This window comes from Arachis hypogaea, chromosome 4, assembly GCF_003086295.3.
Source record: "Arachis hypogaea cultivar Tifrunner chromosome 4, arahy.Tifrunner.gnm2.J5K5, whole genome shotgun sequence".
NCBI classification, from domain to species: Eukaryota; Viridiplantae; Streptophyta; class Magnoliopsida; order Fabales; family Fabaceae; genus Arachis; species Arachis hypogaea.
The window spans coordinates 85825322-85838652 of NC_092039.1; the positions used below are offsets into that span (position 1 = coordinate 85825322).

Genomic DNA, 13331 nt, shown 5'->3' on the forward strand with positions numbered 1-13331 from the left:
ATTCTTCTCCTTCTCTACCTCCTTCTCTCTCTCTCTCTCTCTCTCTCTCTCTCTCTCTCTCTCTCTCTCTCTCTTTCTCCTTCAAGTATCGCCGTCACCACCATCAGCCACCACTGCCGAGACTACCATCATTGGCACCCCCTCTCCATCGCCGTCAACCCACCACCGGCCCCTCCTTTTTCTACTTCTTTCCCTCTGCTCCTCTCCTCTCGTGCCGTCAAACGACCCTCGTCCCCGCCATAATCGCACCGCTACTGCCCAGCCTTCAGTTAGTTTTCCATTCTTTGGATACCAGCCTTCCGCCACCTGTAGCTTCGGCGACCACCATTCTGCCATTCTGCATTCCAAGTTTCTTTAAACTTTATTTCTCTTTCTTCTTCAAATTCTATTTTGGTTAGGTTGTTTCATTATTCTAATTTTAGTTAACTAATTTAGTTATAGTTAATTTTTTATTTTAGTGAATTTTAGGTGGTTAGGATAGGTTAGTTTTAGGATTATTAGTTTGTGTTATATTAGTGAAAGTGTTGGAAATTGACTGAATTGATGGATAATGCTGCTAATTTTTTATTGAATATGTTGAATGTGTGAATTAATGTTAAAAGACTATTTATTTTGTTGAACAATTGCTGAAATTTAGTTGAATAGCATTGGCTTGAAAAAGAAGCTCTCAACTTTTACTTAGTTGCGTTAATTGTGCATCTTTGATGTATGTTCTTGCCAAATGTTCGTTTATATGCCTCTATGTCTATTGTCCGTTTTAAATTTCATGTTGTAGCTACCATGTGATTTAGGGTGTTTGATTTTTGCTTGGCATAGTTAATTAAATCTATTTTTGATATAGGATTCTAATGCGATGAATATTATTTGCTAATTGAGTTATGCGTATATATGTTATGGGTAACTGCTAAGTTGCTTGAATGAAGTATTTTTCAAACTTAGTATCTGGTTTAGATCCAATAATGCACATTATAGTTGATATGGTTGTATTGTAAGACAGTTGCTATTCAGATCATCAAATGTTGAACTTAATGTTGTGATATTAGTTATAGGAATTACTAGGTATTGTTGTAATTTATTATTGATTTCTTGTGTTGAATTTCTATTAATTGGTATGTTATTCGCAGACAAGACGATAGGTAAAGGTGCTGTGGATCAGGATGCTGGTCGTGGTCGTAGCCGTGATCAGGGTAGAGGAAGGATTTCTTCCGGTACCCTGAGACTTCTTGTGTAAAACCCTAGTTAATTAATAATTAATTAATAAATTAATTATGAGGCGAAGAAATTAAAAAATTAATTTTTTAAATTATAGAAGTGAAAATATTTAAATTACGAATTAAAACATTAATTTTAAAAATTTTAGCCAAAAATCGAACCGACGAACATAACCAATTGAATCGAATCCAAGTAGGCCCAAGAGCAATACTTTAAACACTCTCCCAATACCCCAAACTCACTCCACTTTAGCAAAATAGAGAGCAAGCACGGTTAGGGAGAAGAGAAGGTGAGGAAACGCTTGCCTATATTCAAATCCAACTTTAAATCATCATAATTTTTTTCGATTGACGAGCCGTCTGCAGCCATGTATTCATCTCGAAATTCTCTTCAAATTCATTCGAACAAAATGGTAAAAAATTAAAATTTCTCACCCAATTCTCACCTCCATTCAATTTTGTAATTTTTTGTTTTGAATATTGAGACACCTAAGTGAGTCCACACCCCTTATATCCATATAAGAATTGAGAAATGATCATTAAAATATATGAAACAATGAAAGTGGGGAAATACAATATAAGAATAAATAAAAGGTTTCAATTTCTAAAAAACAAACAAATACATGGACTAGACATTTGCAAATGAAATTAATGCTGCCATGATCTTTCCTATATCATTATTTATGCTTTATGACGATTATTGACAAGTAAAGACAAAAAAAAAATAAATTAGGGTTTTACTACTCTAAACTAATTAGTGAGTGAGTTATCTATAGACAATTGCAGTATTAGTGAGAACTTTTCTGGCGCATTAGCAGCAAAAATGACACAACGGCAATGGAGGTAACCAACCGGTAGGGTTGTATTAGAATTTATTTTAAATAAATTGTAAACAAATAATATAGAGAGGGAGGAGGACAACCTATCTAAAGAGAAAGAAGAATGCATCTCTGGTGACATAGGAAGCAGCGGTAGCAGCAGTGGTAGGAGCAACAAAAACGACAGCGACAGTGCGATCTACGCGACAAAAGGAGCACTAACCAAGTCCATGCAATCATTAATTTGGATGCTGTTGATGGTGGCTAACGGAAAGGGCTGTCAGAGGAGGTTTGAAAGAAGGGGGAAGAGAGGGAGAGAGAGAGAGGAGAAAGTTAGAGAGACTAGTTCGAAAATGAGGGAGAAGAGGATTTATGATTCAAATTTAGGACACGTTTACCGTTGGATTTATCAGTAGATTTATCCAACGATAACGTGTTGCCGTGACAAAATGCAGCGTTCTAGTAATTGGGCTTACTGGCGGATTTTGGGCTTACCGGGGCCAATAAATACGACGGTAAAATTCACACCAATTTTTTCTTTTTTTCTTCAATTATTACTGGTGAATTTACCGTCAAAAAGCAAATTCGTCGGTAGCATTTTGACCTAACGAATTTATTGCCAAATCCGCCTATAAAAATATTGTTAATATCCGATGCTAAATTTGACAGTATTCAACATTTTTTTTGTAGTGAATTAAGAATAATTTACTTAGATGTGATTAAAAAAATAATTGAATAATTATGTATAGTAAAAAAATTGAGATTATTTTAAGGATAAAATTAAAACTTATTTCAAAGTAAGAAAATAAAATTTATTTAAATTAATCATTAGCAGTACATTAAAGACAAAAAAAGTATAATTCATACTTTATTTGTATATATATCATGCTGTTTTTTATCCTTTTTCAGAAATTTATCTATTAGTAATTTTACATGCACTCCATGATTAGTAAAAATTTTGAATTCCTAATGCAATTTAGTCCATTAAAATTCACTTTCATTTTACTTGATTTAGTAACTAAGAATAAAGTATCATTTTTTGTCCTTCAATATTTTTGTCCTATTTAAGTCCCCAACATTTTAAAATCGTCTTAATGTCATCCTATCGTCAACTTTGTTAATAGATTACTAAAATTGAGACGATTTTGAAATGTTAGGTACTTAAGTAGGATAATTTAAATGTTAGGGACAACTCTTAAATTTACCCCTAAATGTAACGACCATCAATTTTAAAAATATAAATATAAATAAGTTATAATTTATTTTAGAGTAAAGTATCATTTTTGTCCCCAACATTTGGGGTAAATCCTATTTGTGTCCCTAACGTTTAAATCGTCCTATTTGTATCCCTAACGTTTGTAAAAGTGATTCAATATTATCTTGCCGTCAATTACACATCATGAACGCTTTAGTTTGAGTTTGAAAAATCCCTTATTGAAGTTAGAATACAAATGTCTGGGATAGAATCGAATATCTACTCTGAAAAATAGCTTATAAAAAGTTAAACTAATTCATACAAAATTTACATAATTCACTTTTCTAGGAACATGATTGAATCTAAACACAAATAGTAGGTATAATATTAAAATCGAACACATCTAAGTGAGACCTAATTGAGAATGAATACATCCAAATGAGAATAATTGAAAAATATAATCTCATTTGTTAGTATAAGTGATAGTAGGATAATATTGAATCACTTTTATAAACGTTAGGGATACAAATATGACGATTTAAACATTAGGGACACAAATAAGACTTACCCCAAACGTTGGGGACTAAAACAATACTTTACTCTTTATTTTATAAATGGGAGTTTCTTATTTTTAGAAATTATTTTATTAAAAGTAATTAAATTAATTTATAATTATTTGAATTGAATTAAATTCATATTCTTATATATTTTTGTTATGATAAAATATTTTACATAATTAAAACTATCATTTTAGTAATTTATAAATAATGAAAATTATATGTATATTTTAATTTGAGTAATTGATATTTTTTTAATTTAAAAATAGAGTTTAGTTAATAATATTATTATCGAGCTCAATATTCGTCGATATTAGTAAATATTGGTATTCTTTGGTGAACTTAACTTTACTAATGCTTCACCTATATGTTTTATCATTATGTTACTAATGTTATTTATATTAGTAACTCATATATATTATTACTTGTGTTTTAATATATCTAATTTTTATAGTTATCCGTTTAAGATATTTATAACTTGAACTACTGATTTAACAGCTTTATAACTTGACACGTGGTTCATGGAAGACACCCGACCCCTCCCCTGTGTGTCACCAAACCAAATAAGCCATTATTATTACCATTAATCATCATCGTTCTCATAGCCAAAACCAACCGTGAATGTTTCATTTTGAAGAAAGAAAAGAAAGAATGGCCGTGAGAGCGAGGGAATGAGAAACCATGGAACTTTTGACCTTTGGAGTTCGATTTTTTATGATTCGTAACTTCAATAAAAAATTTTAATCTGTTAAAAGTGTTTGTATTTTCCTCATTTATATATTGGCGTCATTTTTGATCGGTGAAAGTTGACGGTGACGTAGCTCTCCTATCTCTTGAGTTCGATCAACTGGAGTTTTAGGAGGTACAGACGATTTCTGACATTTTCTTCTTCGACAATTCGGTCAAAAAGCTTCTTCATAGTTACGAGTATTTTGATTTTGTACGGAAGTAGTGTTTTGGTAACTTTATAATTATTAAATGTGAATTTGATAAGTGAATGTTTATTTCATTGATTATTGATTGAATTTGACTGAATTTATGTTGAATTTTATGATATATTGATATCTGTGATTAGTTTGAAATTTGGTCAGTTTAAGCGTAGCCAAGAACCGAATTATTTTGATAAATTCGGAGCTGAAATATTGTTGGTAATCAAGTGAAATTGGTGAGATTTGATGATGACATTGAGATTTAATAAGAAATGAATTAATGACATGCTTTAAGATATGAAAATGGTTTGATTTTGAAAGCGGTTGGATTTTAATTGGTCTAATTTTATATTTTCTTTTATATTAGAAATTGTTTTGATTTATTAGAAACAATTTGAAAGAATTTGAGAATTGGTTTGGATGGACCTGAGAAGGGTGGTAAAGTCCGAGTTTTAGGGGAGATGCTGTCGAAAATTTGTTATAAAATTTAAGACTTTGTTTGAAATATTATTTTAAAAAAGATTGGATTTGAGAGGTTCTAATATTTGCTTTTGATTTATTAAAAAAAATAGTTATGTTTCGAGTTTAATTCATTTTAGAAAAATATATCTTTTGAGTTTGATTTATTTAGAAAATAATTATTTTACGATTTTAAATTATTTAAGAGAAGTATTATGTTTTAAGGTTGATTTAAATATGAAAAGGGCATATGTTTTGAATTTGACTTAAAATTTTTATTCGGATGAGTTTAGTGAACTTTAAAAGTAATTGAATTTTGACTGAATAATTTCGTTTTTTGACGTCTTGGAAAAAGTTAAAGAATTAATTTTAAGGATGGAATTAGGCTTGGTGTTGGCTTTGACATTGGTTTGGAACCTCCGATTTGTATGGTTTGGTTTTGATTTGATTTAGAAACTTTATTTGATTAACTCAATTTAAGAAAACAATGATTGTTAAGGATTTCCAATGAACTTAAGAAAATGAGATTGGTTGTCGCTTCCCTAAATTCTAGAGTCTTTGTTGAGGGGTTTAACTAGTAAATAATTTCTCTTTGTCTTTTGAAAGAAGAATTGGTTGAAGTGGAATTCTTTTAAAGGTTTTGAAGAATGTCATCAAAAGGTGATTTTGGTTTTAAAAGAAAAGATAACATAAAAGAAAAGAAAGAAAGAACGAGCAGAGATAATTGTCTACCTGCTGAAAACGAGCAGAGATAAGGTAGTGAGTCCACCGAGATTTGCTTTCCAGAGATACATCGGTCAATCCAGAGGATGGTCACACCTGTAAGACAGAGGTTGCTTACAGAGGTTATCAATACATACATTTGCTAGTGAGAACCTCACCTATAAGACAGATGTTGCTTGCAGAGGTTATATTTGCATACATCGGCTCAAGAGAGTCGCACTTGTAAGTCAGAGGTTGCTTACAGAGGTTATGACACTGGAAACCAAACTCAGACAAAGGTTGTTGAGTTACGTCGGGAGCGGGTTGAAACCGACAGATGAGCTCATTACTTGCACTAGGGATAGACATGCATCATACGTGTTTGTGTATATTTGTTTGTGAGTGTGTTTCTTGTGATTGTGGGTGTGCTATATGATTGCTTAATTTCTGTGTTCTTTGTTTGTTAAGTCTAAATGTATTCTATTGTCCATTGCTGTTGGCTATGGTAATAAAATGAGTATAACTATACACCCCGACCCTACTAAGAACTCCCTAGTTCTTACCCCCTATTTCCACCCCTTTCAGCTACAGGTGCGAAGGTTTAGTACGGAGGCACAGGAGCATAGAAGATTATGTTTACAAGTTGAGTTGTTAGATTTTATTTTTCCCTCGTCGTTTATTCTTTTGGATTTTAGAGAGGATAGGACTTGTATTTTGAAAATCTTGAAATAAGTCTATATATATAATGCTATGTATCTTTGTGATTAAGTGATCAAAAGTAAAGAATCTTCTTTTTCTTAACTAAAAGTTTCGGTTCATATTCGTGAAGGTCTAATATTAAATAAATATAGTATATAATTAAAGGAATAGAGGTTAGTAGCGCTCGAACTTTTAGTACGATCATGAGGTGCTAAAAGTTAGGGTGTTATACCAAATATTGAGAATAAAAACAATACTTTACTCATATAAAACTATCTTATTTAACTTAACATTTATAATTTCATGTATATATATATATATTTAAGTTTGATTTAGTAAAATTTTTTGAAGATGTACTTTTGTTTGTAACTTTTAAAAGATAAGAGTGTTTTAAAAAATATCTAAGGTAGAGTTTTTGAAAAAAGATTTATGCTTATTAAAATTTAAAAAAATCTAATATAACCTCATACATTTTTTTATATTCAAATTTAATTCTTATATTAATATTTATTATAGTATTTTTAAATTTTAGAAACTATTTTACCAAACACACTTGTTCTTACTTGTACTTATTAAAAACCAATTTTAATTTAATTTATTAAACATAGATAGGTTAAGTATGATTTTGGTCTCTAAGGTAGAGACTGAAAATTTATTTCGTCTCCAGCATTTTTTGGCTACAAAATGGTCCTGAAAGTTTTAGTTTGTTTTAAAATCGTCCTTCGGACAAAAATGCCCTTCCCCTTCTTCCCCAAAATCAACCAGAAACAAAAACAGAATCCGAAGCTGAACCAGAAGCGGCAGAATAGCAGAAGCAACATCAATGAAACAACAACAACCAGACAAAGAAAAAGAACAATAACAATGGATCATGTATACTGTTAACCATTAACAAAAATTCAATAACCTAAACTAATTCCATCAAACCTAAGCTAATTCAACAACAACAATTCGGCAGCAACTTTCAACAATTCAATAACTTAAGCTAATTCTATCATACCCACCTAAAATCAACTAACAGAAAATCAAAATCTAGCTAAACTAATCCAGAATCAAATCAAGGAACTAACACTAATAAAAATCAGAAATTGAAAGCAAAATTGTAACCTGGATTATGAAAATAGAAAATAGAAAAGAAGGGACAGGGGAGGCAGTGGTGGAGCGCCGGCAGTCTGGGCATGACGGGAAGGGGCTGGAGGGAGGAGAACGGGCAGTAGTGGCTCTGGTTCCTTATGCGATAGGGATTGAGGGAGGGGAACGGGCAGTGGTGGCTCTGGTTACTTCTACAACAGCGATTGAGGGATGTAGGGACGAGATGGCGCGAACGGACAGTGGGGAAGAAGGGCTCCACATTGCTGCGCGGTGGTGAAGCATAGAAGGCTCGCACGCGGTGAGCTCTAATTCGAAAAGGTCCGAGACAGGAAAGGAGAGAAGGAGGGAGAGAGGGTCACGGTTGCTTTGGAGTAAGCGCGAAGAGGAAAGGAGCAACGGCGGCGGCCTTTCTCCTTCCCCTTTCCCACCTTCCCTTCCCCTTCTTCTAAACCAACACCCCCCAGCGTGCGTGATTCCCTTCTCCCTTATTCAAGACTTTTTTTTAAAGTTAGGGATATTTTTGTAATAAAAATTAAAAATTTGGTAAAAAAACTTCTGAAACTTTCGGGACCATTTTGTAGCAAAAAAAAGGCTGGAGACAAAATAAATTTTCGCCTTCTATGTTAGAGATTAAAATTGTACTTAACCCAACATAGATATTATAATTGTTAAAGAAACTATCTTTTAAAAGCTAATTTTTATAAACTAATTTAAAAAAAAAAACTTTACCCAACCAAATCTTATTATATCTAAAATTACTTATTTATTTCAGCAATAATCAATGCATACAAAATAAGAAACATTTAGGTGTTCAAACTTCATTCCCCATCTCTAGGATACAAAATTTCAAAATAGCTGAATCTGAAAATAAAAAGGTAGTATAATCAACGTTGAAGTCACCAGGAAGAGGTAGTCGTATAAATTGGGGGATTCTAACATTTGATAATCTATTAATCCTTGATTTGTGATCATTATACAATAATATCAATCATGATAATAACAAGCTTGAATTTGTCATATTTTCATCACAACTTACATACAAAAATACAATCTTGTACTCTTGCATAGCCTTCCAGGTCGTCTTGCCAAATTGGCCCAACATTTAAGCAAGACTTAGTTGGATGCTGAACTTTTAAGTTTTAACAATATTATATATATGCCTTGAAACCTATTGCAACTCATACGATGGAAAACTGAAACCTGATCTTCCATCATTTGTGGATTTCAATTCAAGCTTCTGGAAAGGGCTGCAAAGAATTCATGAATTTTTATATCACACTTTCATTTGTTGTAAGAGAATTAGGGTGCATTTGTTTTAGCCATTTCTAACCAAAAACCAGCTTTTTGACAAAAAAAAGAAAATAACTTTTTTACATGTTTGTATCAATTTTATTAAATAAAGAAGGATGCCATTGGTTTGCATTTTTATTTTTTGTTATAATTTTCAACATTTTCTATTTTCAGGATTTTATGAAGGAAAAAAATGAAAACAATAAAATTCTATTTTCTGCTTTTACCTTCTATTTTCTCTTTTTTCTTAACAAAATCCAAAAAAAAAAACACTGAAAATGGAACCAAAAATAAAAACATAAACTTAAATACACCGTAAAATTTCCAAGAAAAAAAAGTTTTCAGGATTTTTAGTTTCTGATTAAGATCAATTTTTTTTTCAGCATTTTTTTAACTATATACAAAATTAACTTATAAAATCACTTTTTGAAACCAGAAACAAACATACCCTTAATTTACAGAAATAAGGAAGAATTCACATGCTTAACATAAACAAATAGAAGGATTAATAAGAGCAGTGAAGAGCAGGCAGAACTGAGGCCACAAAATATACCAATAGGAAAAGGAAGAGAACCTGCTGTTGGGATCATAATAAAACCCGCTTATAGATCCATCACTGCAAGAGAAACAAACATAGTAAAAGCCAGCTATAGTTAACCCGCAGTCGGTTCCAACATTCACAAAATACTGCTCCTTCCATCTCTGCGACAAAAACCTCAATTAATGAATTTCGCAGAGGATTCATTGCTAAAACAAGTAGAGTTTTCCAAATTTTCATTTTAAAAATGCTATATGCATACAAAAAATCAACCACTATGTATTTGTGTACAAATACATGTGTTTAATTCATTTTCAATGTTTATTTTGTATTTTAATATGTATTCTATACAGGTGGCTGATTTAGAGGCTGATTTTTTGTATATACATCGCATGGTTGTTTCATTTTACACACAGCTAAAAATCAAGTTACCATGAATATGTAAGGATAGTTGCTTAGGTCCAAAGACTTGCCACCATCAACTTCTACTTGGCCCTGAAAAGATTGAAGGTCATTGATAACCAAACATATGCATATTATAGAAAACCATAGCAAATTATAGGTCATTACCATGAGGGGTGAAAATGATTGAAACTTAGTCCAGTGCCTTATATCATCTTCTGGTCTGAGAAAGTAGAAAAGGGAAAGAACAAACAAGCAAGCAAAAAAGCAAAAGTTTGTCAATATAAATAGAGGTGTGTGGCATCATTTGTGTTATTCAAATTAAACTCATAGCTAAATTTAAAAGTTATTCCCTAATAACATACGTTGCTTCCCATTTGCCAGTGAAGAACGTATAATTTTTGGTATCAACAATCTCCCCTTCCCAGAATGTTACAACCTGATATGAGCCATTAAGACAAAGTCAATACCAGAGCAATTTTTCTCTTTTGATAGCTGAACACACAACCAGGGCATATAAGGAAATATCTCACTAAAAGTGAATTTGGTTACAGAAACCTTAAGGTATATGATGGATGATTAGTAAGTGATAAAAGCAGACAGAAAACTAATGTCATTGCTCCAATATAAAATGAGACAAATGAAGCTTATTCAAGAAATCAACAAAAATTAAGACGACTGCCAGTAGGGGCGGAGGCTCTGACAGGAAAGGGAGCGTCATCCCCTCCCTCCCCCTCCCTTCTCTCTCTTTCTGAAATTTCAAGTTTTCTTACAATTTTTTAATTGCTCAATTATGTCCCCATAAGCCCCCCCCCCCCCCCTCTCTTCTTCTCTCAAAATCTAAAAATACTGTGTTTTGATTTTGGTGATTGACACTATGTTCTGATTTGATCTTTCAAACAAACATAATAATATCATGTCTTTGACTTGATTTTTGGATACAAGAACAGCAAGTATATGACAACAACTATTGCAGACTGAAGTCATAAATTAATAGATTATAAGTTTTGGCATAATAGTGATTAACATGACAAATAGCTCAAACTAAAGACGATGAATAGCATTTTCTTGATTTCTTATCCATTTTCACATTTTAGGAAGAACAAGGAATAAGCTGCATACTGGTGTGTCGGCCATAGGAACATTAAGAGCTTCCATGGTGCCACATAGATAACCATGCTCAAGATCACATCCTTGTATACGAACATTTACTCTCCATGCTTCATCCTTTTGTAGGCTAGAAACGTTCTGTGTCCCAGAAAAGGCCTGTGAAACATAAACACTTGGAGTCAATACTGGGATTTCAAACTCATCTAGCGTGATATACCGGCCAAAATATGTGAAATCTAATTCAATGGTTTAGCTTAAGTTATTTTATCTAGGATACCACTGCTATACACTATCCAAGAACCACAAATAAGACTAACTAATAGGAAAATCTTCATCTTCTAGGCCCTATTAATTAGTACAAAATATAAATAGAGACGAAATGATGAATGGAAACAAACTTTCTAATTTCTGGACAGATATAATCACGGCATCTCATGCATATTCTTTTGTCCAAGGACCTGCTTTGCAGCTCTTCCCATTTTTGTATTATATTGATATTTCACTCCCTAGAATTATTCATTTGTTCTAACAAGAAAAAACAAGTGAACTACGAACTGATTTATGGGCAAGAAATCATCTTACTGATTTGCTTTCTTCCTTCATCTAAGGAACCACCCTGCATCCATGTGTTCTAAGAGTGTTATCCTTCAATGATTTCCCCTTTGGGGAGACAGATCTTTTAGACTATGACCAGGTGTTCTTTATTAATATTCTTTAAGCAATATGGATCAGCAGTAAATACGGATTGATTTTCCAAATAATATACTTAATCTCTCACAACGGTAGAAGAAAATAAAATAAAATTGAACATCATTTTAGAATAAAAGAGAAATGAACATTTTATAGACAAGTACTGTACCATTTGTGTTTTCTCACTAGTTCTCTAGCAAGGCCTCAGTATCTAGAAACGAATCATAAGTTCAATTTTGAGAACTAATAACTCAACCAGATTGCGCCACAATCACAACTTAGAAATAAGGACACATATAGGCAACATACATACATACATAAATACCTATCCTCAAATAGCGTCTCCAATATCTATTTGGAAAGTAGAAAGTATGAACAAAATGAAAAACCGTGGCGAATCGATCAGACATATTTCCACCATGAATTGGAAATGTAACAAAAGCTGAAAAACACTAAACAAATACTCCCTCTTCTCCATTTATATATGTCACTTTGGAATTTTGATACATTTACAATTCAGTTATCTGTAAATAAATTATATCTAAATGCATTAAGTTTTGAATGTACTGAAATTTCAAAGTTACATATTAAGCCGCTTAAGTGTTTTCTATCTTCATGATCGAAAATTAAAAAAAAAAGTCTGTTCTATCTCCACAACCCCCATTTTTTCAAAGGCTCAAACAAATGAAGAATCGAAGCCGAACATAAATCACAAAAAATAAATTAATTAATAAAAAAATAAAAAAAAAACACGAAAAAGAAAGGAAACATACCTGGCCAATGCCTAGAAGTGTACAAGCTTGGAATGAAGTATGGCCAGAATTAGCGCCTAAATCAAACAATCAAATTAAAAGGACGAACTATCAATTTTGGACAGTAATCTGCGAAAACTAACACATTCATAAATCGCAATTTGCGAGGGGAAAAAGAAAAAGAAGAAATAGGGTGAAGAAAAGTGGATTACCTGAAACCTGCGAAGGCGTGGAACTTTCAACCAATACTCTGACGGGCATCTCTCTAGTGCGTCGATGAATTTGTTGGAAGGTTTTAATTAGAAAAATGCAGAAATGGATGAATCTGGAGAGTGGAGGAGAGTTTTACGATCAAAGACTGCTTAATTCTTCTCAGTTCTCACTTCTTGCTGTTAAGTGTTAACTGTTTTAAGAAGGGCAAGGAAATCACCGTGGAGCCCACAACTCTTTTTCTTCCCCTTCTGGGTCAGGATCCCACTTCTAGGTCCAGCCCAATTTCAATTTTATTCATCCACAAACCTTTGTTTCTTATAATTTTTCAAAACTTTTAATTAGATTTCTATATTTTTTATTTTTAATCGGGTCTTTTAAATTAATTCAGTTTGTTAATTAAACTGAACAAGAAAGAGAACCGATGTGAACGGGTGGGGTGGGGTTCGAACCCTTGTTCTCAATGAAAAAGTAACAAGTCACAAACACTCACAATTTTAATTAATATATTTACAAATTATTATATATATAGATATTTTTTATCAAATATATTTATTTTTATTTAATTTATTTTAATTTTAGTTATAAACTTACTTATTTTTAAATTAATTATATTTTTATTTAACAACCATTATAAATTCACTTATTTTTTCTTTTTTTAATTATATAATATCTAT

General features: G+C 32.0%; 1 protein-coding gene across 4 annotated transcripts; it reads right to left on the minus strand.

The window, feature by feature from the left end:
• Positions 1-8572: 8572 nt before the first annotated feature.
• Positions 8573-13005, minus strand: LOC112796924 (uncharacterized). 4 transcript variants are annotated; one of them, XR_003199482.3, is made up of 8 exons: positions 12657-13005; positions 12466-12521; positions 11015-11158; positions 10258-10331; positions 10061-10115; positions 9923-9985; positions 9506-9568; positions 8573-8909 (listed from the first exon to the last, which is right to left on the minus strand). XR_003199482.3 is itself a non-coding variant. In XM_025839603.3 (8 exons), exons 1-8 carry the CDS (start codon positions 12703-12705, stop codon positions 8831-8833), a joined length of 669 nt encoding a protein of 222 aa, XP_025695388.1. In that variant the 5' UTR covers positions 12706-13005; the 3' UTR covers positions 8573-8830. The 4 variants fall into 4 exon arrangements, 3 of the variants coding, with proteins under 3 accessions (XP_025695388.1, XP_025695390.1, XP_025695389.1); XM_025839603.3 differs by having other exon boundaries at positions 9506-9654; XM_025839605.3 differs by having other exon boundaries at positions 9527-9568; positions 12657-12965.
• Between the last annotated feature and the right edge of the window lie 326 nt (positions 13006-13331).